General features: G+C 33.3%; 1 protein-coding gene across 2 annotated transcripts in view; it reads right to left on the reverse strand.

Moving 5' to 3' along the window:
• Window positions 1–26,611, reverse strand: part of ADAM2 (ADAM metallopeptidase domain 2) — a 134,443-nt gene that overhangs the window by 18,641 nt on the left and 89,191 nt on the right. For both annotated transcript variants that reach the window (XM_015076050.3, XM_053216556.1), the window contains 2 exons: window positions 16,764–16,869; window positions 1,690–1,873 (listed from right to left, as the gene is read on the reverse strand). In XM_015076050.3, the coding sequence (XP_014931536.1) occupies window positions 1,690–1,873; window positions 16,764–16,869 (290 nt within the window). The remainder of the gene's footprint in view (window positions 1–1,689; window positions 1,874–16,763; window positions 16,870–26,611) is intronic.

The raw sequence follows: 26,611 nt of genomic DNA on the forward strand, positions 1-26,611 counted from the left end.
GCTAGTAGGCCACCCTGCCCCTGCATTCTCTTGCAGACATAGCCTGTCCACCACAGCAGGCCCACACAAACCTTGCTAACCCTTCCCCTGAGTTCTTCTACAAATATTTGCCTCCAATATGCCTTTGGCCATGCTCATCCAAAGTAGTGCCACAAGCAGTGTGCAAGCTGCCCCAATAGTGGCCAGCACCACTCTAACATGACTCTTGCCCTGGGAAGAGTGCCAAATAATCACACGTACCAGTGCCACTGCAGCCTCAGCAGTGGACTAGAGACGGGCATCTGGTCTGACTATAGGCCCTGCCCACCATCCTTCTCAGGAGACAACACAAGGAAAGTGCCCTACAGTTTGGTGTTACCACATCTCTAGGAAACTCCTGATCTGATACAACGCAAGCCCAGAGTAGCCCCAGATGGCCCATATGATTTCACTCATAGGAAGAGGGTGAGGGGGAAGTAGGTGGGGGAATGAGCTAAATGGTGATGGGCATTTAGGAGGTCACTTGTGATGATGAGCACTGCATATACAAGTGATGAATCACTAAATCCTACACTTGAAACCAATATGACACTATATGTTAACTATATGACACTATATGTTAACTATAGTTTTCAGTGTACGAGCCTTTTACTTCCTTTATTAAGTTAATTCCTAAGTATTTTATTCTTATTGATGTTATAAGTGGAGCTGATAACATAATTCCCTTTTCAGAATGTTCACCTTTACTATGTAGAGATTCCACTCACTGATTTTTATGTCCTGATTGTGTATCCTACAACTTTGCTGAATTTATTAGTTCTAATATAGTGTGTGTATCTCTGTATCTCTGTGTAATGTTTATGGCTTTCTACATATAAGATCATGTTATATGTTAACCAATATGACACTATATGTTAACTTGAATTTAGATAAGATATTGGAAGAAAAAAATTCAAGTATCACATATATATAAAATATGGTCAGTATACTAAGTATTTCACAATTGTTTGTATGGGTATATAAATAGTTGTTGGAAGGTCCATGAACATGGAAAGTAGTCACATCTTATATATATGCATTTGAATGATTTTGCTTTTATCTCATTTTTATTATTTTCATCACTAAAATGAGTGTATATTATTTTAACAGTTCTTTTCAAGTAATTCTATTAAAAGATAATTCATGGCATGAATTACATCTCTATGTACCATGAGACAATTTAATAAAATCTAGTGAAAGGCGCCTGGGTGGCTCAGTCGGTTGAGCGACCGACTTCGGCTCAGGTCATGATCTCGCGGTCTGTGAGTTTGAGCCCCGCGTCAGGCTCTGTGCTGACAGCTCGGAGCCTGGAGCCCGTTTTAGATTCTGTGTCTCCCTCTCTCTGACCCTCCCCCCGTTCATGCTCTGTCTCTCTGTCTCAAAAATAAATAAACGTTAAAAAAAAATTTTAAAAAATCTAGTGAGAGAACAGTACGATTCTCCGTTCAGTGAAGATACGTTAATATCAATGAAAAAAGTACTAAATAGCCAATAAAATGTTTATAGAAAAATAATCTGCATGAATGTAGATTTAAAATGTTTTTTTCTTATTTTTAAAGTTTTTATTTTTGAAATCAAATGCACACTTCAATTATGAGAAAAATATTAAACATGTATTTGAAAATAGAGTATAAAATATTAAGAATTTATTTGGGGAAAAAGACTACATACCTTATTATTACCACAAACAGTTCCTTCTTTTACCCACATCTTTTTGCTAATTATAAAATCATGTGGAAAATCCAATGCAACGCAGATGTGTCCATTTATGTTGGCATAAATAGCAGTGGCATTTGGAATATTAATTATTTCTTCTTTTTTATATTCACATATTAATTTTCCACACTGCAGATCCCTATAATTTACCCATAAATGAAATCATTAGCCTTCAATAAAAAGAAATATTAGAATATCATTTATAAATCAAAAAGATTTAGGTAAAGCATTGAAGTCTTGCAAAAAGATTCATGGAATTAATTGTAAAACAAAAAAATATAAAAGCCTTACCTGCATTGTAAATAATAACTGAACATTTTAATAATTTTGAACCATTTCCAAGTTAGCCTGATCACTTTTTTTAAAGTAATTCTTTCACTCTTTTTTGATTCTTAAAGATAAGCAATTCCAAGCTTATTCCATTTTTGAAAATTGGTAAAGTTCATCTAAATACCAGTCTCTTTGGATTTTCTTTTTAATTTTTTAAACATAATTCCTACTCTCAGGATGATAGGTCCCAACTGACAAAACATTGAATCCCACATCCAAGAAGCATTATATACAATAAATATTAAAATAAAACTACTAAGATACATCATAAAGATAATGCTGTAAACCACAAAAAAAGTGATAAAGGTAATCAGAATATTAAAAAGCATGAAAAGCAAAAGCATAATCATACAATTTAACACTGACTTTCCAACAGAAACAATGGAAACCAGAAGATTATTGAATGACAAATTCCAAAAAAGAAACAAACCATCTACTGTCTTCCTATTTTATGTGCAGAGAAAATACCTTTCAAAATGAAATATGGTATTTTCAGACAATAATTGAGAACATTTATCATCAGCAGTCTTGGACTAAAGAAAATGTACACCAAGTTCTTCACATTAAAGGGAATTGATCTTAGATGGAAGCTTGCAAAACTACAAAATGCAGATAGCTTTATCAGATGAGGAAGTCCCTTTTTATTCCTAGTTATGTGAGAGTATTTATCATGGATCAGTGCTAGATTTTGTGATAAGTTAGACACAGAATAAAGAAAATTGTACAGATAAATGTACATGAGGGGGCTATGAGAAAGAGAATATATAGTTAAATCATCTATTCCCCGAACAAGCATAAACTGGGCAAAGTTGTCAAAACAACCATTTCAGGGCTATAAAACTTACCAAAACAAACAAAAAAGTGAGAAGTATTTATGAAAAGCTGCCATAAAATCAAGAGTAGTGGGAACTGTGGTCTTCTTTACTGAATCTGCTCCTATGCCCTCTCAGATCAGTTGATGCTGTTATTTTACCAGAGTCAGAGCTGGCCATGAAAACTATTAAATTAAATGTCAGCAACATGGTTCTAGATATGGTGAAGAGGACAAAAAACTTCACCCATTAACACTTTGAATAAAGTAGCAAATTTGGTAGGGAAAGAATGTAAAACCAGCAGCACTATGAGTCTGAGATTGAAATCCCAGTTGGGGTTAGTGACAGATAAGATAAAAATCAAAGACACAATCCTGGAAGTAATATTTCCATTAAGGGTAGTGATAAACTATCCTTATATCACATCCCTAGCTGACAGAGAGGCTACATGCATGTGCTAGAGAGATCTGAGAATGATTGATAAGAAGTAACAGCAGTGGAAACTAAATTTACCTTGAATCTAAATGTGCTCCCTAATTACAAAGAAAAGCCTAAGGCCACATGACTCTAGTGATAAATTCTATAAAATACATGAAAAATATTACTAATTCTACACAAACATTTACAGAAAGTGAGAAAAATAAAACATTTTCTAACTTATTTTATGGGCAACTAGTATTCTGACATCAAAGCAAAGAAAAGACACCACAATATGATAAATATGGACACAAAAATTCTTAACAGAATATTAGCAAACCAAATCTAGAATTACAAAAAATGATTATACACCATGACTAAGTGGGATTTACCCAGGAATGTATCATTGGGTTAATTCCTAAGAGCCAAGTCACAGAATAAAGGGGAAGGGAACACATAATTATTTCAAAAGGCACAGAGATAGCATTTAATAAAATCCAGCACTGATCCATGATAAACATATCTAGTCAAAGTGGGAATAGAAAGGAACTTCCTCAAACAGATAACAGCTGTATGAATAACCAACTAGTAACATCATGGTTAAAGTCCAAAGATTGAATGCTACCACTCTTTAATCAGGAACAAAACAAACACTTCTGCTTTCACCACTATTATGGCAATGGAGCACAGATTTCTCAGATACTATACCAAAACCATAATCTGTAAAAAAATAAATGAATAAATTGGGCTTCATCGAAATTAAAGTCTTCTGCTCTTTGAAAGATGCCATTAAGGAAAGAAAAGGGATAGATTTAGAGAAAATATTTACATTTCATACATCTGATAAAGATTATATTCTGAATATGTAAACTATTTTTTCAATTTAATAATAACAAACCACAATTTGAAAATAGGCTACAGATTTGCCAAGACAATTTACCAAAGAAGGTATGAAAAAGGCTAATAATCACATGAAAGACTGATCATTTCATTAATTAGTACATAAATTCAAAGTGAAACCAGAATGGTTTTACCTTTTTAGAATGACCAAAAGAAAATAGACAAACAAACAAACAAAACCCTATAAGCATATAAAAAGTTATTACAATACCAAATGTTGGTGAGGTTTTACACTGTTGATGGAAATGTAAAATGATACACTCACTCCACAAAATACTTGGAAACCTTCTTACGATATTAAACATATATGGAGGAATAGTAAACTTGAATAGACTTATAACCTGCAAAGAAATGGAATCAGTAATCAAAACCCTCCCAAAAAAACAAAAGTTCAAGGCCAAATGGTTTCATAAGCAAATTCTAAAAAAAGCATTTAAAGAAGACTTAATGTCTACTCTTCTCAAACTATTCCAGAAAATAGAAAAGGAAGGAAAACTTCCAAATTCATTCTATGAGGTCAGGATTACCCTGATATCAAAACCAGAAAAAGACACCACTAAACAGAAAATCATAGGCCAATATCCTTGGTCAAAATTGATGCAAAATTCTCAATAAAATACAAACAAACTGAATCCAACAATACATTTTTTAAAAATCAACATTAACAAGTGGGATTTATTCCTGTGTTACAAAGGTGGCTCAATATTTGCAAATTGACCAAAATGAAACACTACATTAATAAAAAAAAGGATAAGAAGCATCTGATCATTTCAATATATGCAGAAAAAGGATCTGTACAACATCCATTCATGATAAAAACCCTCAACAAAGTAAGGTTAGAGGGAAAATACCTCAACATAATCAAGGCCATTTGTGAAAAACCCAGTTAATATCTTCCCAATGGGGAAAACCTGAGAGCTTTTTTTCCTCTATGGAACAACACAGGGATGTCCACTCACACCATTGTTATTTAACATAGTACTGGAAGTCTTAGCCACAGCAATCAGACAACAAAAAGAAATAAAAGGCATCCAAACTGAAAAGGAAGAAGCCAAACTTTCACTATTTGCAGATGACATGATACTCTACATGAAAAACCCAAAAGACTCCATCAAACCTCTGCTAGAACTGATACACAAATTCAGTAAAGTAGCGGGATACAAAACCAATGTACAGAAATCTGTTGCATTTCTACACACCAATAATAAAGCAGCAGAAAGGAAATTAAGGAATCAATCCTATTTACAATTGCACCAAAAACCATAAGATACCTAGGAATAAACCTAACCAAAGAGGGAAATAATCTATATAATACTTATGAAAGAAATTGAAAAGGACACAAAGAAATGGAAAAAAATAATATTTTTTAGAAGAACAAATATTATTAAAATGTCTATACTACCCAAAGCAATCAACATATTTAATACAATCCCTAGCAAAGTATCAACAGCATTTTTCACAGAGCTAGAACAAACAATCCTAAAATTTGTATGGACCACAAAAGATGCCGAATAGCCAGAGAAACCTCAAAAAAGAAAAGAAAAGCTGGAGGCATCCAATTCCAGACTTCAAGTTATATTACAAAGCTCTAGTGATCAAGACAGTATGGTACTGGCACAAAAATACACACATAGATCACTTAGATCAATACAGCTAAATAGAACACATGCACGCGCGCGCGCGCACACACACACACACACACACACACACACACACACACAGAAGCAGGAAAGAATATCCCATGGGAAAAAAGACAGTCTCTTCACTTCAACAAATGGTGTTGGGTAAACTGAACAACAATATGCAAAAAAATGAAACTGGACCACATTCTACACCATACATAAAAATAAATTCAAAATGGATGAAAGACCTAAATGTAAGACAAGAAACATCAAAATGCTAGAGAACACAGGCAGTAACCTCTTTGACATTGCCCATGAAGACTTCTTACTAGATATGTCTCCTAAGCTAAGGGAAACAAAAGCAAAAATAAACTATTGGGATTCATGTAGGTGGTTTTTTCTGCAACCTCAGTTCTCTGATGGGTCAAAGAAAATTCATGGATTTCAGTTTGTTTAGTTGTTTAGTTTGTTGTTGTTACAAGAGAAATGACTTCCAAACTTTTTTTTTTCTTTTTTTGGGGGGGGAGGGGCATCTGTTTTCATTAGAAAACTCCACTTGGTCAGGGTTTCCCTGACCCGGAACAGAGACTGGGCAGCCCCCAAGTGTCCCTAGGCCTTCATGTTGTCTTCTAGCTTCTTCTGGGAGGGGAGCGCGGGGGTGGGGGTGAGGGCAGCGTCAGGCAGTCTCCTGAGTGCCCCTCCCAGACCCCTCAGAGTTCTCCCTGCTGGCCCCGCCCAGCTCGGTGGTAGGGACCTGAGCGCCCACAAGGCTTGAAGCTTGTTGCCTAAAGCATTCCTGTTGGTATGGCTTCAGGATGGAAGTGAGGCATGGAGTAGGAACTCTCATGCAAAATTTCCCACAGTTTCATTAAGATAAAAAAGTTACTTAGATTAAAATGAATCAAATCATTTTAAGGATATGTTTATGTGCAAATATCACCAAAATCCTGTGGAGTCCATTTTCCTTTGTGGGCATTCAGAATCAAATTTACTGCTGAGTCCATCCCCAAGTAACCAGTGACCTGATTTTTGTCTCCATGGATTTACCTTTTCTGGAAAATTTATATAGGGGAAATCATAAGGATTTTTGTCTGGTGTATTTTAATTATTATAATTTTGTAAGGTTCATCCATTTTGTATCATACATCAGTAGTTCATTATGTTTTACCAGAGAGAAAATGTCAGCAGAGATACAGAAATTGTCAGAATAAGCTATAAGAATGAAAAGAAGATAATCGCAAAATAAAAAAAAAAAGTAACAGAAATTAACAATGGCTCCCAAGGGCTCATCAATAAAACTCAGTCAAAACAGCAAAATACTCAGTGAACTCAATGATAGGTCAATAGAAACTTCCTAAATGAAAACTCAATGATAAAAAATAACAGAAAAAAATCCAAGAACTATGGAACAATATCAAAAACTGTAATGTATTCATAATAAAATTGCAGAAGGAGAAGGAAAATGGAGGGAAAACATTTTAAGAAAATAACAGCCAAGATCTTTCCAAAACTACTGACATTAAGTCACAAATGCAAGAAACTCAGAGAACACACAACAAATATGTTGCATGCACCTAAAGAAACCAAAGTCAATGAGAAAATCTTGCAGGTAACTAGGTTGGGCACATACCTTACTTACAGACGAACAAAGATAAGAAATACAACATCCCTTTACTGTAAAAACAATGAAAGAAGAAGAGAGTGGAGCGAAGTTTTAAGGGTTGAAAGAAAAAAAAATCTAACTTGGAATTCTGTGTCCAGTGAATTATTCTTCAAAAGTAAGGAGAAATAAAGACTTTCTGAGACAAACAAAAAGTGATAGTGTTTTTTGCCCCCAGACCTGTTTTGCAAGAAATGTTTAAAAAAATTCTTCAGGCATAAGGAAAATGATATGGGTCAGAAAATTGGATCTACCTAAAGAAAAGAAGAGCATCAGAAAATAAACAAATTAAAAAAGCATATTTTAAAATCCAGACATTGTCAGAGTAAATAACAAAAACATTACCCGAAGTTGGTTTAACATCTGAACGTCGATTGATGTAATATACAATATCAATAGAATAATGGGCAGAAAACACAGAATCATATCAATAGATGGATGAGAAGCATTTGAAAAAAGTACAGCTGCCACACAAGATTTTCTGGATTTTGCAGTCAGGTGGTGGTGGGGGCAGGGGGTGGTGGGAAGGGAGGGTGTTTGTTTTTCAGAGAGAGAGAGAGAGAGAGAGAGAGAGAGAGAGAGAGGATGAATGGGGGAGAAGGGCAGAGGGGAAAGAGGGAAAATCTTAAGCAGGCTCCATGTTGAGCATGGAGCTGATGCAGGGCTCGACCCCACAACCCTGATATCATGACCTGAGTTGAAATCAAGAGTCAGATGCTCAACCAACTAAGCAACCCAGGTGCTAGTCCACCATTCAAGATTTAAAACTCTCTAGAAAGTAAGAATACAGGAGAACTTTCCTAGTTTGGTAAAAGGCATCCCCCCAAAAAAAACCCATATAGTTAATAATAAACTTAATGCTTAATTTTTCTAATAAATTTGGGAATAAGCAAAAGTCTCTTCTTTCTCCACTTATACTGCAACATTTTCAAGCAAAAGAAACAAATTAAAAAGCATCCTAATTAAAAAAGAATAAACAATTCAAAATAAAATGATCCTGGACATGGAAATGCTAAGAAACTCAGACACACACAAAAAAAATGAATTTAAGAAGGTCACACAATATAAAAGATCAATATAAAAATTTTGTTTGCATTTTCAATATTATTATATATCAGCAATGAACAATGTGAACATGAAATTAAAAAAACTATTCTATTCACAAGTTTCAAAAGTAGAATGTTTTAGAATATATTTAACAAAATAAATGCAACATGAACACAAAAAACTAATAAATCTGGTTGAGAAAAATGAAAGAAAACAAATTGAGAAATCCTATATATTTATCAATTGAAAACTCAATATTGTTAAGATGGCAATTCACCACACACACACACACACACACACACCCCACACACACTCATGTAAAACTGATGGAAATCTGTGGGGTAAGGTCTATTTACCAGTGTCAATTTCCTGGTTTTGATATTGTACTACAGATAAAATACATTTGATATAAATCATATAAAATGTTACCTCTTGGGGAAACCGACTAAAGGGTACATGGGACCTTTGTTTTCTCTATATATATTTTTGCTACTTCTTGTGAATCCACAATTAGTTCAGAATAAAAAGATATAAAGATAAAATTCAATAGTAGGAAGACTAACCTATTCCAAATACAATGGAAAAAAAATTAATAAATTCGCCACACAGGAAGAGATACACATTGAAGACTAGGGAAAATGTTCAAAAGTTAGATAAGTGTAAATGTAAATAAATGTAAATTAAAACAAGTTACAACTAGAGTGGCTAAAATAAAAAAGAATGGTAATACCAAGTAGTAACACATTGTGGAGAAACTAGAACTCTTGAATTCTGTTAATGTAGGTGTACATTTACACAGCCACTTTAGAAAGCAATCAGCAATTTCTTAAAAAGGTTAATGTGAACTTATTATAGGACTCAGTAATGATACTATGTATGTATCTACCAAACATAAATGAAAAAATATTACACTATAAAGACCTGACCTTAAATGTTTATAGCAGTTTTATTCATAATAGCTAAAATATATACCATATAACTGACCATCAATAAGGAATGAATAAACTGATCATATTAATTAACGTATATATAGTAATTTTCAGTGAAAATCAAAATTACTTAGCAATTAAAATAAAATCTAATAGAAGACTGATCTATTTGAATCTGAAAACTATGTCAGAATATTAAGTATAACACAAAAAATGCATACTGTAGCATTCCATTTATATGAATTTTTTTAATAGACTACATTTATCTATCATCATTGAGATGAGGTTGTATGGGGTATAGATTAAAGAAAACATTTTTGCATGATGGAAATATTAATGAAATTTTGCATTTAAAGTACATTCAATTATTATAATCCACATACATTTAAAAGTCAAATAAAACCAAGCAAAGTGAAGATTAAAAAAATAATCAAAAGGAATTTATATATACTCTATCTTTAGTATGCTATATTTACACATGGACTTCAGGCAAAATTTTACAAAGGTAAAACCGTAGTATTTCAAGTGTTTAACTTTATAAGGGTAAAACAGTAATGTTTTCAAGTGTTTAACATGACATTTAAATTCTATAAAAAGTCACATGAGGTAGAAAGGGAAAGTATTATTAATCTCATTTCACATACATGTAACTACTGTTTAAAAGGGTAGTTTTCTCTTGCACATGGATAATGCATTGTAGCAAAGAGCCTAGAACTACATACTTTTAGATATGAAACTAAAAATGAGAACAAAAGACTGTTTTTAAACACATGTATCAGTTTATCTACACTCCCAAAAATTTACTAAGCATGAATATAATGCCTATTTACCTTTGAGTTATTTTAAAACTAAGATTTGGGGTGTCTGGGTGGCTGTACTAAGGTGTCTTACTCTTGATTTTGACTCAGGTCATATCTCATGGTTCATGAATTTGAGCCCCAGGATCGGCTCCATGGTAGCAGTGCAGAGCTTAGTTGGGATTTTCTCTCACGTGCTCTCTCTGCCTTTCCCCTGCTCAGGCTCTTTCTCTCTTTCTCAAAATAAATAAACTTTAAAAAAAGATTTCAAAGAGCCATATGGCCTTTTCAGTCGTGCAGAAAAATATTTGACAAAGTACAACAACATCCATTCATGATAAAATCCCTCAGTAAAGTAGCTTTAGAGGGAGTATACCTCAATGTAATCAAAACCATATACATCTTCAATGGGGAAAACCTGAGAGATTTTCTTCTATGGTCAGGGACAAGACAAGAGATGCCAGCTTTCACCATTGTTATTTAACATAGTGTCAAGACACCTAGCCTCAGCAATCAGACAACAAAAAGAAATAAAAGGCATCCAAGTCAGCAAGGAAGAAGTCAAACTTCCACTGTTTACAGATGACATGATACTCAGAAAACCCAAAAGACTCCACCAAAAAATTACAGGAAAATCAATGTACAGAAATCGGTTGCATTCCTATACACCAATAATGAAGCAGCAGAAAGAGAAATCAAGGAATCAATCCAATTTACAATTGCACCAAAACCATAAGATACCTAGTAATAAACCTAACCAAAAAGGTAAAAGATCTGTCCTCTGAAAACTATTGAATACTTATGAAATAAATTGAACATGATACAAAGAAATGGAAAACATTCCATGTTCTTGGGATTAGAAGAATAAATATTGTTAAAATGTCTATACTATCCAAAGTAATCTACATATTTAATGCAATCCCTAGCAAAGTGTCAACATCATTTTTCACAGACCTAGAACAAACAATCCTAAAGTTTGTAGGGAACCACAAAAGACCCTGAGTAGCCAGAGCAATCTTGAAAAAGAGAAGAAAATCTGGGAGCATCACAATTCCAGACTTCCAGTTACATTACAAAGCTGTAGTGATCAAGACAGCATGGTACCGGCACACACACACACACACACACACACACACACAGATCAATAGAACTGAACAGAGGGGCACCTGCATAGCTTAGTCATTTGAACATCTGATTCTTGATTTTGGCTCAGGTCATGTTCTCATGGTTTGTGAGATTGAGCCCCATGTCAGGCTCTGTGCTGTCAGTGCAGTTAAAAAATGGCAGAAGACATGAATAAACATTTTCCAAGGAAGACATACAGATGGCCAATAGACACATGAAAAAATGCTCAACGTCAGTCATGATCAAGGACATCAAAACTACAATGGATATCACCTCACACCTATCAGAATGGCTCAGATCAACAACACAAGAAACAACAGGTGTTGGCAAGGATGTGGAAAAAAGGGGATCCATTTGCACTGCTGGTTGGAATGCAAACTGGTGCAGCCACTCTGGAGAACAGTATGGAAGTTCCTCAAAAAGTTAAAAATAGAACTACCCTATGATATAACAATCACACTACTAGGTATTTACCCAAAGAATACAGAAATACTGATTCAAAGGGATACATACACCTCAATGTTGACAGCAGCATTATCCACAGTAGCCAAATTATGGAAACAGCCCAAGTGTCCATCGATTGATGAATGGATAAGGAATATGTGGACATCAATACACAATGGAATATTACTCAGCCATAAAAAGAATGAAATCTTGCCATTTTTAATGACATGGATGGAGCTAGAGATTATTATGCTAAGTGAAATCAGTTAGTCAGAGAAAGGCAAATACCACATGATTTCACTCATATGTGCAAATTAGGAAACAAAAAAATATATATAGGGCAAAAAAAGAGAGAGGAAAACCAAGAAACAGACTCTTAACTATAGAGAACAAGCTGATGGTTACCAGAATGGAGGTGGATGGGGTATCGGTTAAATAGGTGATGGGGATTTTGGAGTACACTTGTGTTGAGCACCGAGTGTTGTATGTAAGTACTGAATCACCTGAAACTAATATTATAATGTATGTTAACTAACTTGAATTTAAATGAAAACATTTTAAAACTTAAGAATTCAAAAGCTAAAGTTAGATTAATTAACAAAAGTAGGGCGCCTGGGTCACTCAGTCAGGTGAGCGTCAGACTTCAACTCAAGAGGTGATCTCCCAGTTCATCTTGAGTTCAAGCCACACATCAGGCTCTCTGCTGTCAGTACAGAGCCCACCTGGGACCTTCTGTCCTCCTCTCTGCCCCTCCCCCACTTGCATGCATGCTCTCTCTCTGTTTCTCTCTCTCTCTCAAAAATAAGTAAACATTTTTTAAAAATAACAAAAGTAAATGAATTATATACCATAGAGTTATCACTATGTACGTTATATAAGGTATATGCAGTATTTTAACAAAACGGATATCCTGAAAATTATGTCTGCTGTATCAATGTGAGCATATATTTATAGCAAATATTATACCATAAAATTTTTATTTGGCTTATGAGTCTTTTGGGGGGTCTAAATGCTACCACACAGCCACTGATACATCAGAGAATTCAACAAATTATCTTGCAGCAAAAGTGGCAGGGGAGACTAACATGAGCCCAACTAGATACCACATTCTCTAAATAACTTCCTAATCGGTAAAATCTTAGCAATGACAAAAATATAGGTAACTTGGAGCAATTTTCTATGGCCTGACTTTGTCTGACTTTGGGCAAGAAAGGGAAATGAAAAAGAGAAAAGCATCCTCTGACATTCAGGTGAAGATATTAACAGAAAAGTATTAGAGTAAATGCAAACTGACTTGCACTTACAGCTAGATCTTCTGCTTAACTGTTGAATATAAGCAATTTTAGGAATATCAACTTTAAGCCAAGTCACTCTGTGGTCATGATGCATCAGGAAAAGACAGACCTGCTCCATAAATTATGAATGAACATAGAGAGACAAAACATAAACATTTTCCAAACAACAAAATTATCAAACATCCGTCTCATCCAGCAATATGAGTGGCTGTTGCTTCATTATCAGTTACAGCTTAACTTCTCTCCAATCTTTCTTCTTCATATGTAAGATTTATTGAGATACTCAATCATACCTTTACTTTCTGAAAACATCAAATTCAGAAGAAAGATCCACTTCCTCAAACCCAATTGAAAATCACTTAAAACAAACCCAAATTCTATAAAAACTCTCTCAAACTCTGGAACCAAGATACCCCACCGTTTCTCGTAGTGCATAGTTTCACTGATTGCTGCATGTAATAAACTAAGGATTCCAGTAAGGGTAGAATTCTAACTGAAACACACACACACACACACACACACACACACACACACACACGGAGAGAGAGGGAGAGAGAAAGGGAGAAAGAGAGGGAGAAAGAGAGAAATGTAACCAGAAAGGGAACAATTGTATGATAATTGAGCTTTAACAATGGGAACTATATCAAGAGATATTGTGAATTGGGATATATCCAACATCTCTTAGCTTAAATAATCAGATGGCAGAACTAAAAATGGGCCTCGTGTCAATTAGGTGCCCAGAAATTAAAAGGAGCTTAGCACTGAAGTGTGCATAAACTTCACCATAAATCTTGTCTGACCACTGAACTCAGCATGTACAGTGAAGACTCCAGGGAGTTCATAAAAAGCATCTTAAAAGGCATAAGAAATAAGAGGCATAAAGCATCTTAAGAGGCATAAAGAAATAAACAGTATTTCAACTACAACTCACAGAAGGGTATTGTTTATAGTGTGAGTTCAGCTACGTTAAATCCCTTCCACAACAAAATTCTATTGCTTTCAGGAAGCATAAATGAATGAAAAGTTTCCATTATGTATTACTCATAGTATCCAATACAAAGTAAAAAAAATGTATACATGCCAAAAGAAATGAGACATAGCCAAGGAGCAAATAAATCCCTAGATACCAATATCAATATGATTCAAATATCAATTAACAGAGAAGCACTGTATAGCAGCTAATATAAAAATGATCAATGATTAAAGGAAAATACAATCATAATCACTAGAAGGTTTTCTTTAGTCAGTAAATGCAATTTTTATACATGATTTTTAACAAATAACTTCTGCATATTTGAGTTTGAACATATGAGAAATGTACTAAAATGTACTTTATGGTGTGTAATCAGAAATAATCACTGTAAGTTCATGTTTTAAATGCAGCGATATAAAGGAGCAAATAAATAATTGTATGATACATGTATGTGCATATATTACATGTGTGTTCTAGCTCTGTTGACTGAGAAGGTGCAGAGGTAATAAAAAATAGTGGAAATAAGCACATCTGTTGCCCAGATATTTATTTTTTAAATATTATTCTCTACTAAAAGAATATAGGCTACTTGGATAAATAGCTGAATACAGATTAGGGGCAGGAAAAGCATAACAGGAGCCTAGAATATTTTGTGCTAGAAAAATGTGAAAGTTCTTTTTTTTTTTTTGAGTTTATTTATTATTGACTTTGAGAGAGACAGAAAACAGCATGAGTGGAGGAGGGGCAGAGGGAGAGAGGGAGACAGAGAATCCCAAGCAGGCTCAGTATTATCAGCACAGAGCCGATGCGGGGCTCGAACTCAGGAAATCATAAGATCATGACCTATGCTGAACCAAGAGTCAGACGCTTAACCAACTGAGCCGCACCCCCAAAATCTGGAAGTTCTTAAAGAGTCCTATCAAACACTTGGCCAAATAAAAGAGACTCTCAGTGGCCAAAACTGAGACAATTTGAAAAAGAACCACAATAAATAATAACAGTAAAGTATTCTATACTATTGAATAAAATAACAAGTGCTGAGTCTGAACCAATGTAAATAAACACATAAACAAACAAACAAATAAGTAAATAAATAAATAAATAAATAGAGAAGGGAATACTTCTCCCTACTGTACATTTCTAGCTTACAGGCAGAGTAAATAATGGAATTAGAAATCATCAATGAATTTTAAGCCTAGTGAAGTAAAGTTTGAAGAGGAACAGAATATGTCCATGTTCTCAATATAATTTAATCTAAAATAGACAAGACTGAGAAAAAATTCCATGTACTTTTTAAAAATTATACTAGGGCATACATATCACTTCAGTAGTAAGCATGGCAAAACGTATAGCATGAATCTATGAAAAATATCCACCAAAGCCAAATTGAAGGACATCTTTAAAACAATTACTCTGTAGCATTAAAAAAAAACTACAGAAAAGAAAAAAATTAAAACAAAGAAAATATCTAGATTAAAGATGAAAAATACATTATGACTAAATACAAACAAATATGACTCTGGATTTGTTCCTGAAAAAGACAAAATAGATATAAATACTTCCCTAAGACAATTAAAGAAGGTTTTTTTTAAAAGTTTATTTAGTTATTTTGAGAGAGACAGAGACAGAGTGAGTGGGGGAGGGGGAGAGGGAGAGAGAGATAATCCTAAACCGACTCTGCACTGTAAGCACAGACCCTGATGCTGGCTGGGGCTCGAACTCACAAACTGTGAGTTCATGACCTGAGCCAAAATCAAGAGTCAGACGTTTAACTGGCTGAGCCACCTAAGGGCCCCAGAAGTTCTAATATGAAACATGGCTTTATAGCTACACTATAGCTATGTAAGAAAATACCTTTATTCCCAGGAAACACACATGCTTTTTTTATGGGTAAAGAAGCATAGTTTTCAATATTCTTTCAAATGGTTTAGGAAAATCATTTTGAAGAGAGGAGAGAAGAGAGTTGAAAAAATAGAAGGATAAAGCAAATGGGCAAAAGTAAATAATTGGTAAACCTGGGTGAAGGTATATGGGGAGGCTTTGTATGATTCATGCAAACTAGAAATGTTTTACAGAATGTTTACTTTTACTACCAAACCAAATTTGAAATCATATCAAAATAAAATATTATAAGACCAGTAACATTCTGGTTCTAATATATATAGTAATGGTAACCCAATGGTGTTAGTGGAATTACTATTCATATTTGGCATACCAGAAAAATGAAGCACATATCCAAGTTCACACAAGAAGGTAAGCCAGTGGTATTAGGAACTGACACCAAGGTACATGGCTGTAGAGCACATGGTCTTAAACGCAGTCCTTTACTTACCGGATAGTAAAAATTCACACATTTTCTTTTCATCACTGTAAGAATGCTCATACTTTGTAAAGTTAAAATGACAACGTGCAAAATAGAAATGACCAGTCCTTCTAACTAATGTTATCAATGTATCTATATGTAAAGTAAACACTCTGTGGGACAATAAAAGGGATAATGGGATGTATGAGAAAAGGTAGTGCAGATATTCTGTATTAAAGACATTTATGACTGACTGAATATAGTCTAATTTCATTGGCAGGTAATATTTTGATTACTCATAAACTTAATTATCTGGTTGTATTTTCTAACTTAAGGCAATAAATAGAGTTTCTCAGACAGATTTCTTAAAGCATACTTAGTTTTACACTGTATGTATCCTGAAGGACCTGAACCACAGTTCCCAGATTGATCGGTCTTAGAATTAAGGTGAGCATAACACTCTTCAGGACCAAAATCTGCACCTGGAAAAAAATGTGTGTTTAGTCATATTGAGCTTATGTTAATTTAAAATAATTTATGAGTATATTTAAAATTCTGATATGGTTTAAAATATACAAAATACACTCATAACACATATTGAAAAAAAACTAGATTTAAGATCACACAAAATAATTTCAATGAAATATTTAAAAATTGAAAGCACTCTTGCCAAAAAGATATCTTAAAATTAACCATGGTGTGCAGTTTATCTTCTAATTTTTAATAAGTCTAGATATCTATAAATGTATAAGAAACTTTAAAAGTTGACTTATTGGTCAATAACCTAACATATAAATATCATTTCAAGGCAAACCACTAACTAATATCTTATTTTTTCATATTTTTCTTAGAAAAATTTTTTCATATTTTCTTAGAAAAAAATCCTGGAGTCTCAGTTTTTACATTTACTATCCAATCCATGCACACAATGTGTTCAATTCTCATAAAATCCAACCAATGGATCTTATTTATTATAGCATCCATTAGTTCTATTGTAGTTGAAGGATGAAATCAAAAATCTTTGATAGGAAGATTTAACCACTGCATTATGGTGCTGAAGAAAATGGCACACCAAAAGAGGATCCACAGGTACAAATCTGGATCTCAGCTGAAACTCCCACAGGCTCTAGTAAACTGGAAATAAGCAGTTTATTTTATCCCAGAGGTCATTTTAAACCTGGTTATGGGTGAGAAGTCAAAATTATTGCTTAGCTAGGGAAGCAGGCCATTTGGTGGACATAAAAATAGGCCACGGTTGAAGGATCTTCATAGTTATAGTGACAAAATTAGAGATTCAAGAGCTCTCAACATATACTTTATTCCCTGCCTCAAGGACCATTCCTGCTTTTAAATGTGTGAAGAGCAGGAGATTAAAATATAAGACTTCCATAAAGCAGTGTGGATTTTTCTGCAGTTTCTGTGTTGTGGTTACATAGTTGCCAAGGGAAGGAGTCTCAGTAAATATACCAATTCCCAGTTGAAAACCCTAAAGAGTTATGGCCATAAAAACAACAGTAAACTAGATAGACTGAACGTTATCTAATCTCTAACCAAAACTTAATACATATCACATTCTGATTTAATTAAAATGATTAGTTCCTCATTTCATACACTTAACAGAAGAAAAAGATGGATAATAGTAGTATCTGTGTAAAAAAATAAGCATTTTAGACTGAAAGCAGGGCTTCAAAAGGCAAAAATTAAAGACAATGAAAAAATTTAACTAGAAATGTGTCTTTTCATTCAAGAAAAAATATAAAGATATCTACCTATATTAAAATAGTTAAGAGAACATGATACATTGTATAAATTACAAAGATACAAGCATGCAAGAAGAAAAATATCAAAAATAAGCTGAAATAATTATGGAGAGGTTATTGAATATAATTTGAAATTTTAAGAAAATCCATATGATAATACAGGATTTATACCAGTGTTCCTAGAAACTCACAGAACACTAAGAAGAATTACACACACATACACAAATACACCCAAACATATGACATGAAGACTGCTAAAAAACAAAGAAAATCTTGATGGCTTAAAGAGAAAAGAGACACAACGTGACAGATTTTCTTTAGAAAATATGGAAACAATATGACAATAAAGTAACATCTTTAAAATGCTAATAGGGATAGAGTTTCCATTTCAGGATGGCAACATAAGAAGATTCTGAAGTCACTTCCTCCCATAGACATACCAAATCTGCAGCTAGATATGGAAAAATTTCATCTCAAAAAACTAAAAACTAACTAAGCAACTCTTACACATTGGACAAAGGAGAAAACTCTCATAGAATCCAGTAGGAGAGGCAGAGAGAGACACCACACCAGACATGGCAATCCACAATCAGGAAGGAATACAAAACCCAGAACAATAACACTGAGAGTTGGAGTGGCTATAGAAACATCACACACACACACACACACACACACACACACACACACACACACAAAGTATAAGAAAAAAAATGTTACTAAAGACAACCAAACAATTTTTACAATAAGATTGTCAACGCATGAAGAAATATTACAGAAAATATTACAAACATATCCCCTAGGAACAAAGCACCAAAATCTATGAAATAAAAACTGGCAGACTTGAAGGAAGAAGTAGGTAAAAATAATAGCTGACATTCTGTCAACTGTCAATAATGGACAGAAGAAATAGAAGATGAGTAAGGAAATACAAAATTAGAACAACACTACAAATGAACTAGCCATAACATATCTATAGAACACTCTATCCAACAAGAGCAGGATACATATTCTTCTCCATGCATTTGGAAATTCTTCAAAATGGTCATATGTGAGGCCAAAACAGTCTAAGTAATTTGAGAAGAAATGAAATCATATGAATTATGTTCTCTGAATACTCAATTATGTTTTCTGAATACAATGGAATTAAAAATCAATAATAAAAGTACATTAGGGAATGTACAAACATGGTAATTAAAAATCACACTCCTAAATAACCAAAGCATCAAAGAAAAAAAAAATCTCATGGGAAATTAGAAAATATTTAAGATGAATAGGAATAAAAACATGACATACAGAAATTTATGAAAAACATTGAAATTGCTATTTGGAAATTGATATCTGTAAATGCTTAAAATAGGAAAGAAATATTTCAAATTAATAACCTAGAATTTTATCTTAAGATATTGAAAAAAAGTATTCTAAACATAAAAGGAACAGAAGGAAAGAACTAATAGGAATTATAGAAGAAAATGATAAAATAAAAAAGAGACAAGTGACAGGGAAAATCAACAAAACCAAAATTTGGTTCTTTGAAAAGATCAACAAGGCTGGCAAATTTGAATTATTAATCAGGAAATTTCCCATAATGAAAAGGCTGAGTGTGGATGACTTCACTGGTAAATTCTCCAAAATTTTCAGACAACATAATACATTGCAGATTGTTCCCAAAACTATGAGTAAGGAATGCTTTTTGTGTCATTCAATGTGACTTGATTATTAAAACAACACAAGACAGTTAAAAAAAATGTTAGAACAATATCTCTCACAAATATAGACATAAAAATTTCAAGAAATCTACAGAATTGGGAAACAAAACAAATGAACATGAGGGAAATAAAAGAGAGAGGAAAGCCAAGAACAAACTGAACTGTAGAGAACAAACTGATGGTTACCTGAGGGGAGGTAGGTGGGGGGGGGGGGTGGTTTAAATAGGTGATGCGGATTAAGGAGTGCAATTGTGATGAGCACTCATTGTTGTATGGAAGTGTTGAGTCACTATATTGTACACCTGAAGCTAATATTACACTGTATATTAACTAACTGGAATTTAAACACAAACTTTTAAAAAAATCTACAGTGATGAATAATAAAATGCCAGTAAACTGAAATCTAGAGCATATTAAAGCATTATTACCAAAACCATTAGCATATTCTATTACCAAGTAAGATTTGTTCCTGGACTACAAGAATGATGTTATATACCAAAATAGCAGAATAAAGGGGAAAAAACACATGATCATGTCAATTGATGCACAAGAAGCAAAACTTGATGCATTTTAATGATAAAAACACTTAACTAACTAGAAGTAGAAGGAAAGTCCTTCAATATAGTAGAGGCCACCTATAAAAAACACAGTTAATATAATAGTCAGTGGTGAAAAATTGAAAGCTTTTCTTCTAATGACAAGGAGCAACACAAGGATGCCAGATTTTAGTAGAAGTCTTAGTCTAAAGCAAGAGGCAAGTGAAAGAAATGATAGGAACTTAAATTGGAACAGAAAAAGTTATCTCTGCTCATAGTTGCCATGATTGTATATATAAAGAAAATTCTAAGGATTTTACACACACACACACACACACACACACACACACACACACATTCACACAACTAATAAATAAATTCAGCAAAGTTTAAGGATACAAAATTTAAGGCATCAATTGCATTTCTATAATTAGCAATGAAAATTCCCAAAAGAAACCTAAGTAAACAATTTTATTTATCAGTGCATCAAAAAGAAAAAATACTTACAAGTAAAATTAACCAAAGTGAAATAAAATTTATACAATGAAATCCACAATGTGCTGCTGAAGAAAATTAAACACAAAAATGGAAAGCTATCCTATATTTATGACTTGGAGGAAAAATATTAAGACGGCAATATCATCCAAAGTGAGCTACAGCTTCAATGCAAACCTATTAAAACACCAACAATGTATCTCTGCGGAAATAGAAAAACCCATCTTAAAATTCGTATGGAGTTTCAAGGTCCTGAAATTGTCAAAATAATCTTAAAAATGGAGAAAAAACTTGGAGATCTCATACTTCCTGATTTCAAAACTTACCACAAAAGCTACAGTATTCAAAACCATGTACATTGGCATACTAACATACGGATATATACACCAACAGACTAAAATAGCCACCCCAGAAGCAAATCCTTCCATATATGTCTAATGATTTTTATGTGTGCCAAAACCATTCAATAGGAAAGGACAGTCTTTTCGACAATTGGTGTTAAGAAAACTGAGTATACACATGCAAAAGAATGAACTTGAACCCTTACCTTACAGGATATTCTAAAATTAACATGAAATGGATTAGACACATAAATGTAAGAGCTACAAACATAAAACTTTTTCTTAGATATGCTGAGGAATAAGGAGTGCACTTGTTTTGATGAGTACCAGGTGTTGTATGTGTGTGTTGCATCACTAAATTGTACACCTGAAACTAGTATTACACTGTATATTAACAACTGGAATTTAAATAAAAACTTTAATTTTTTTATTTGTGTATAGTTGACACACAATGTTACATTGCTTTTAGGTGTACAACATAGTGATTCAACTTCTCTACACATTATGCGAAAAACTATAAAACCCTTAGAAGAAAATAGACAGGAAAAGTTTTTTGGCATTGGATTTAGCAAATATTTCTTGGATATAATGCCAAAAGCATTGGCGACAAAAGAAAATATAGATAAAAATGTTAAAAACAGTTGCACATGAAAATCAACAGCGAAATCAACTTTGATAGATACGGAGTTTCAGTTTGGAAAAGTGAAAAAAGTTCTGGGGATGGATGATGGTGATATTTGCAAAATAATGTTAATTGTAAAATGACAGTGAATTGTAAAAACAGTAAAAATGGTAAGTTTTATGTCATGTCTATTTTTTCACAATAAAAATAAGAAAAAAATCTCAAGCATATACCAAGAATCCATAACTATCAATATAAAAATGATAACACAACTTGACCAAGTGGTATCTCTTCCAGAAATGCAAGGCTAGACATTAGTGTAATGCACCATATCAATAAACTAAAAGACAAAAAAAAATCACTTAATAGACACAGAAAAAGGAGTGGAAAGTCTAGCATTTTACTCTTGATTTAAGGAAAAAAAACCCAGCAACCTTAACAAACAGGCAACTGAAATGGAACTTCCTTAACCTGATAAAGAGGATTATGAAAAAACCATGGTTAATATCATCCTTACTAATGAAAAACTCAAAGTTCAACCCCTAAGATAAGGAACAAATCATAATATATCCCCTGAGTACTTCTACTCAATATTATATTGGAAATACTAGTCAGGAAAAAAAGCCAAGAAGAAAAAATAAAAGGCATATAGATTATAAACTAAGAAATTAAAATATATCCATTTTCCTAAGACATTTTGTGATATATAGAAATCCTAGCTACCTATTAAAAATAATTATGGGAACTAATAAAGAATTTTAGCCATTTTGCAGGATAAAGGTTCAATATTCAAAGTCAATTTATATCTCCACACTAGTAATGAATAATGAATTTTTTTAAAAATCCTATACATAATAGCATCAAAAAGAATAAGATATTAAGAAATATATTTAACAAAATAAGTGTGGAGCTTGTATACTGATAATTACAAAACTATAAAACATTTAATTAAAATTAGCTGAATACAATAAAAATAATTGGAAAGACATCCCATGTTCATGGATTCTAAGCTATAACATAGTTAATATAACATTACACCTCAAATTGATATGTAATTCAACACAATTACTATCAAAATTCCAGCTGACTTTTTTTCAGAAATTGTCAAGTTGATTCTGAAATTTAAGAAATGCAAGAGTCCCAGGATATCCAAAATAATCTTAAAAAGATAGAAAAAGTTGGATTACTCACATTTCCTGATTTGTAAACTACAAGGCTACAGTAATCAAGACAGTGTGCTACTGACATAAGAATATAGATGTATAGATCAATGGAGTAGAATTTACAGTCTAGAAATAGACTGTTTTACAATCAAGTGATTTTTTAGCAAAGATGTCAAGTTACTTAAATGGGTGAATAATCATCTTTTCAACAGTGATGCTGAGATAACTGGGTATCCACATGCTAAAAGAATTAAGTTGGACCATTTTTCACACCATATACAAAATTAACTCAAAATGGATTATAGACCCAAATTTAAGAGGAAAAGGTATAAGACTCCCAGGAAAAACAAATCAGGACCTTGAATTAAGCAATGCTCTGTTAGATATAACACCAAAATCACAAGCACATACAAAAAAATAAATAAATTGAACCTAATCAAAATTAAAACTTTGCATTTCAGAAGAGGCCATCAGAAAAGTGATGACATAATTTAGACAACAAAAGAAAATATTTGTAAAACATGAATTTAACAATTAAAAAATAGGTGAATGATATAAATAGATATCTTTCCAAACAAAACATACAAATGGTCAATAAGAACATTGAAAAGATGTTCATCATTAGTCTTTAGGTAAATGCAAATACCACAAGATACCACTTCATACTCATTGGATCATCCACAGAATAACTCAATATTACATGGATATCAATTCAACTAAAATTAATGCATGATTTAATTTATTAATCTGGTTCTTAAGTTCATATGGAAGAAAGCCAAGCCAACACATATGAAGAAGATACAAAAGGAAGAAGACAAAACTTGTCTCTGAGATATAAATGGAGAGAAATTAAGATAGCATAAGACTGGCACAAATAGAGAAAAATGACGAAGAGAACAGAGGAGGAAATTGAGAAACATTCACACTTTTAAGTTTAAAAACAACCAACGAAGCAACAAAACACGCGATTTTTAGCAGATATCATATTGCAGTGCATTCAGGAGTATTAAGTTGTGACAGTAAAGGTGGTCATCAATATGCTGTAATATTAAATTGGATATGTCAAACAATACACACACACACACAGAATTACATTCATACATTCATCCTCTGCCTCCCTCCTTTAACCTTAGGCAGCTATTAATTTATCTTCTGTCTTAAATATTTGCCTATTCTGTATGCTTACTATTAACGGAATCATAGAATCTGTGGTATTTTGTTTCTGGCTTTCTTAGGTTAGCGTAAAGTTTTCAAAATTTATTCAAAATTTATTGGTAAATACCAAATATCATCACTTCTTTAATTTTTATTGACTAAATAATATCCTGCATTTTATTTACTAGTTCATCAGTTGATGGACATTTGGGTTGTTTCTACATTTTGGTTATTATGAATAATGGTATTGTGAACATTTGTATACAAGGTTTGTGGGGACATATGTTTTAAGTTTCCTTAGGCATATATCAGGGGTTAAACTGCTAGGTTCAAAATTTTAAGGAACTTCCAAACTGCTTTCTAAAGTATCTGTACCATTTTATATTCCCACGAGCATGTGCATAAGAATTCAGATTTTGCCATATTCTCCCAACAATTCCTATTGTCTTTTAATTATGGCTATTTTAGTAAGTGTGGAGAAGTATCTTGTTGTGGTCTTAATTTAAATTTCCTTAATGACGAATCATGTTGAGCATCTTTCATGTGAGTAATCATTTCTTTAAAAAAAATTTTGTTGTTTAATGTTTATTCATTATTGAGAGACAGACACAGGGTGTGAGCAGGGGAGGAGTAAAGAGAGGGAGACACAGAATCTGAATCAGGCTCCAGGCTCTGACCCGTCAGCACAGAGCCCAACGCGGGTCTTGAACTCACAAACCGTGAGATCATGACCTGAGCCGAAGTCGGTCGCCCAACTGACGGAGCCACCCAGGCGCCCCTATGATTAATCATTTCTATGTCTTGTTTTTAGAAATGTCTAATCTAATTTTTTGCTTATTTGTTAAACTACATTGTCTTTTTATTGTTGAGTCAGATGTTTCTTATATTTTGTATATATTTTGTCTATAATTAAAAATATGGTTGGCAAATATATTCTCCCATTCATCGAACTGTCTTTATTTATTCTGAGAGTGAACAAACTAGCAGGGGAGGGGCACAGAGAAAGGGAGAGAGCAAATCCTAAGCAGGCTCTGCACTGTCAGCTCAGAGCCCGATACAGAGCTCAAACCCATGAATCATGAGATCATGATCAGTGCCAAAACCAAGAGTCGGACACTTAACCGACTGAGCCACCCAGGCGCCCCTCTCCACTTTCTTGAAGAATGAAAGCTTTTTAAATTTTTGAAGTCCAATTTATGCCTTTTTCATTCATCACTTGTGCTTTAGGTGTCATATCTAAGAAAACACTGCCTAATTCCAGGTCACTAAGATTTATGCCTATGTTTTCCTGTAAAAATTTATAGTTTTAGCTCTTACATTTACATCTGTAATACATTTTAAGTTAATTCTTGTGTTTGGTGCGAGGTAGGGGTTCAAATTCATTCTTTTGCATATGAATGTACAGTTGTTCATGCACATTTATTGAAAAGATGTACAGGGTATTTTTTGCTCATTAAGAATTCTGGGTGGGTGAGTAGTTATTTTCTTTTAGCAGTTTTAAGTATCTTTACTTTGCCATCTAGCTTCTGTAATTGTTGACAAGGAATCTGACTCCACTTGCTTTTTAAAAGGTACTGTGTCTTTTTCTTCCACTTTGGATGTTTTGTTCTCCTCTTTTCATTTTTTTTTTCCTAGTAGTTTTGCTATGATCTCTTTATGTGTTTTTTTTTTCTTTAAAGACATTCTTCCTAAGATTCTGAAAGCACCTTGGGGCGTCTAGGTAGCTCAGTCAGTTAAGTTTCTGACTTAGGCTCAGGTCATGATTTCACCATTTGTGGGTTCCAGCTGTGTCAGGCTCTGTGCTGATGGCTCAGAGCCTGGACCCTGCTTCAGATTCTGTGTCTCCCTCTGTCTCTGCCCCTCCCCCACTCATGCTCTGTCTCCCTCTCAAAAATAAATGAACATTAAAAAAATTAAAATATCATCAATACAGTGTACCTTGGTTTTTCTAGTTATTTTCTCATAGTTACATATGTCAGTACTTGCTACATCCTTTCCCTAAATTTAATATTTAATGCAGATTTTAATTTTAACATAATTACAAAATATTTAAATGTAAATAAGCTGTCTTAGAATTTATTCTCTTATTTTATGTTATTTTTTTAACTTTGTTTTTGCCTTTTGAGTTAATCAAGAATTTTCTTGCTTTTGTTTTTCCCCTTATAATCTTTTTTTTAATTATTTTTTTTAATGTTTATTTATTCTTGAGAAAGAGAGAAACAGAGCATAAACGGGGGAGGGTCAGAGAGAGGGAGACACGGAATTTGAAGCAGGCTCCAGGCTCTGAGCTGTCAGCACAGAGCCTGATGCAGGGGTCAAACTCACAGACTATGAGATCATGACCTGAGCCAAAGTCGGATGCTTAACCGACTGAGCCACCCAGGCACCCCTCCTTTATAAGCTTTTATTTTCAAATTATTTTATTATTATTCTTGTAGCTTGGATT

Source organism: Acinonyx jubatus, chromosome B1, assembly GCF_027475565.1.
Source record: "Acinonyx jubatus isolate Ajub_Pintada_27869175 chromosome B1, VMU_Ajub_asm_v1.0, whole genome shotgun sequence".
In the NCBI taxonomy this organism is placed as follows: Eukaryota; Metazoa; Chordata; class Mammalia; order Carnivora; family Felidae; genus Acinonyx; species Acinonyx jubatus.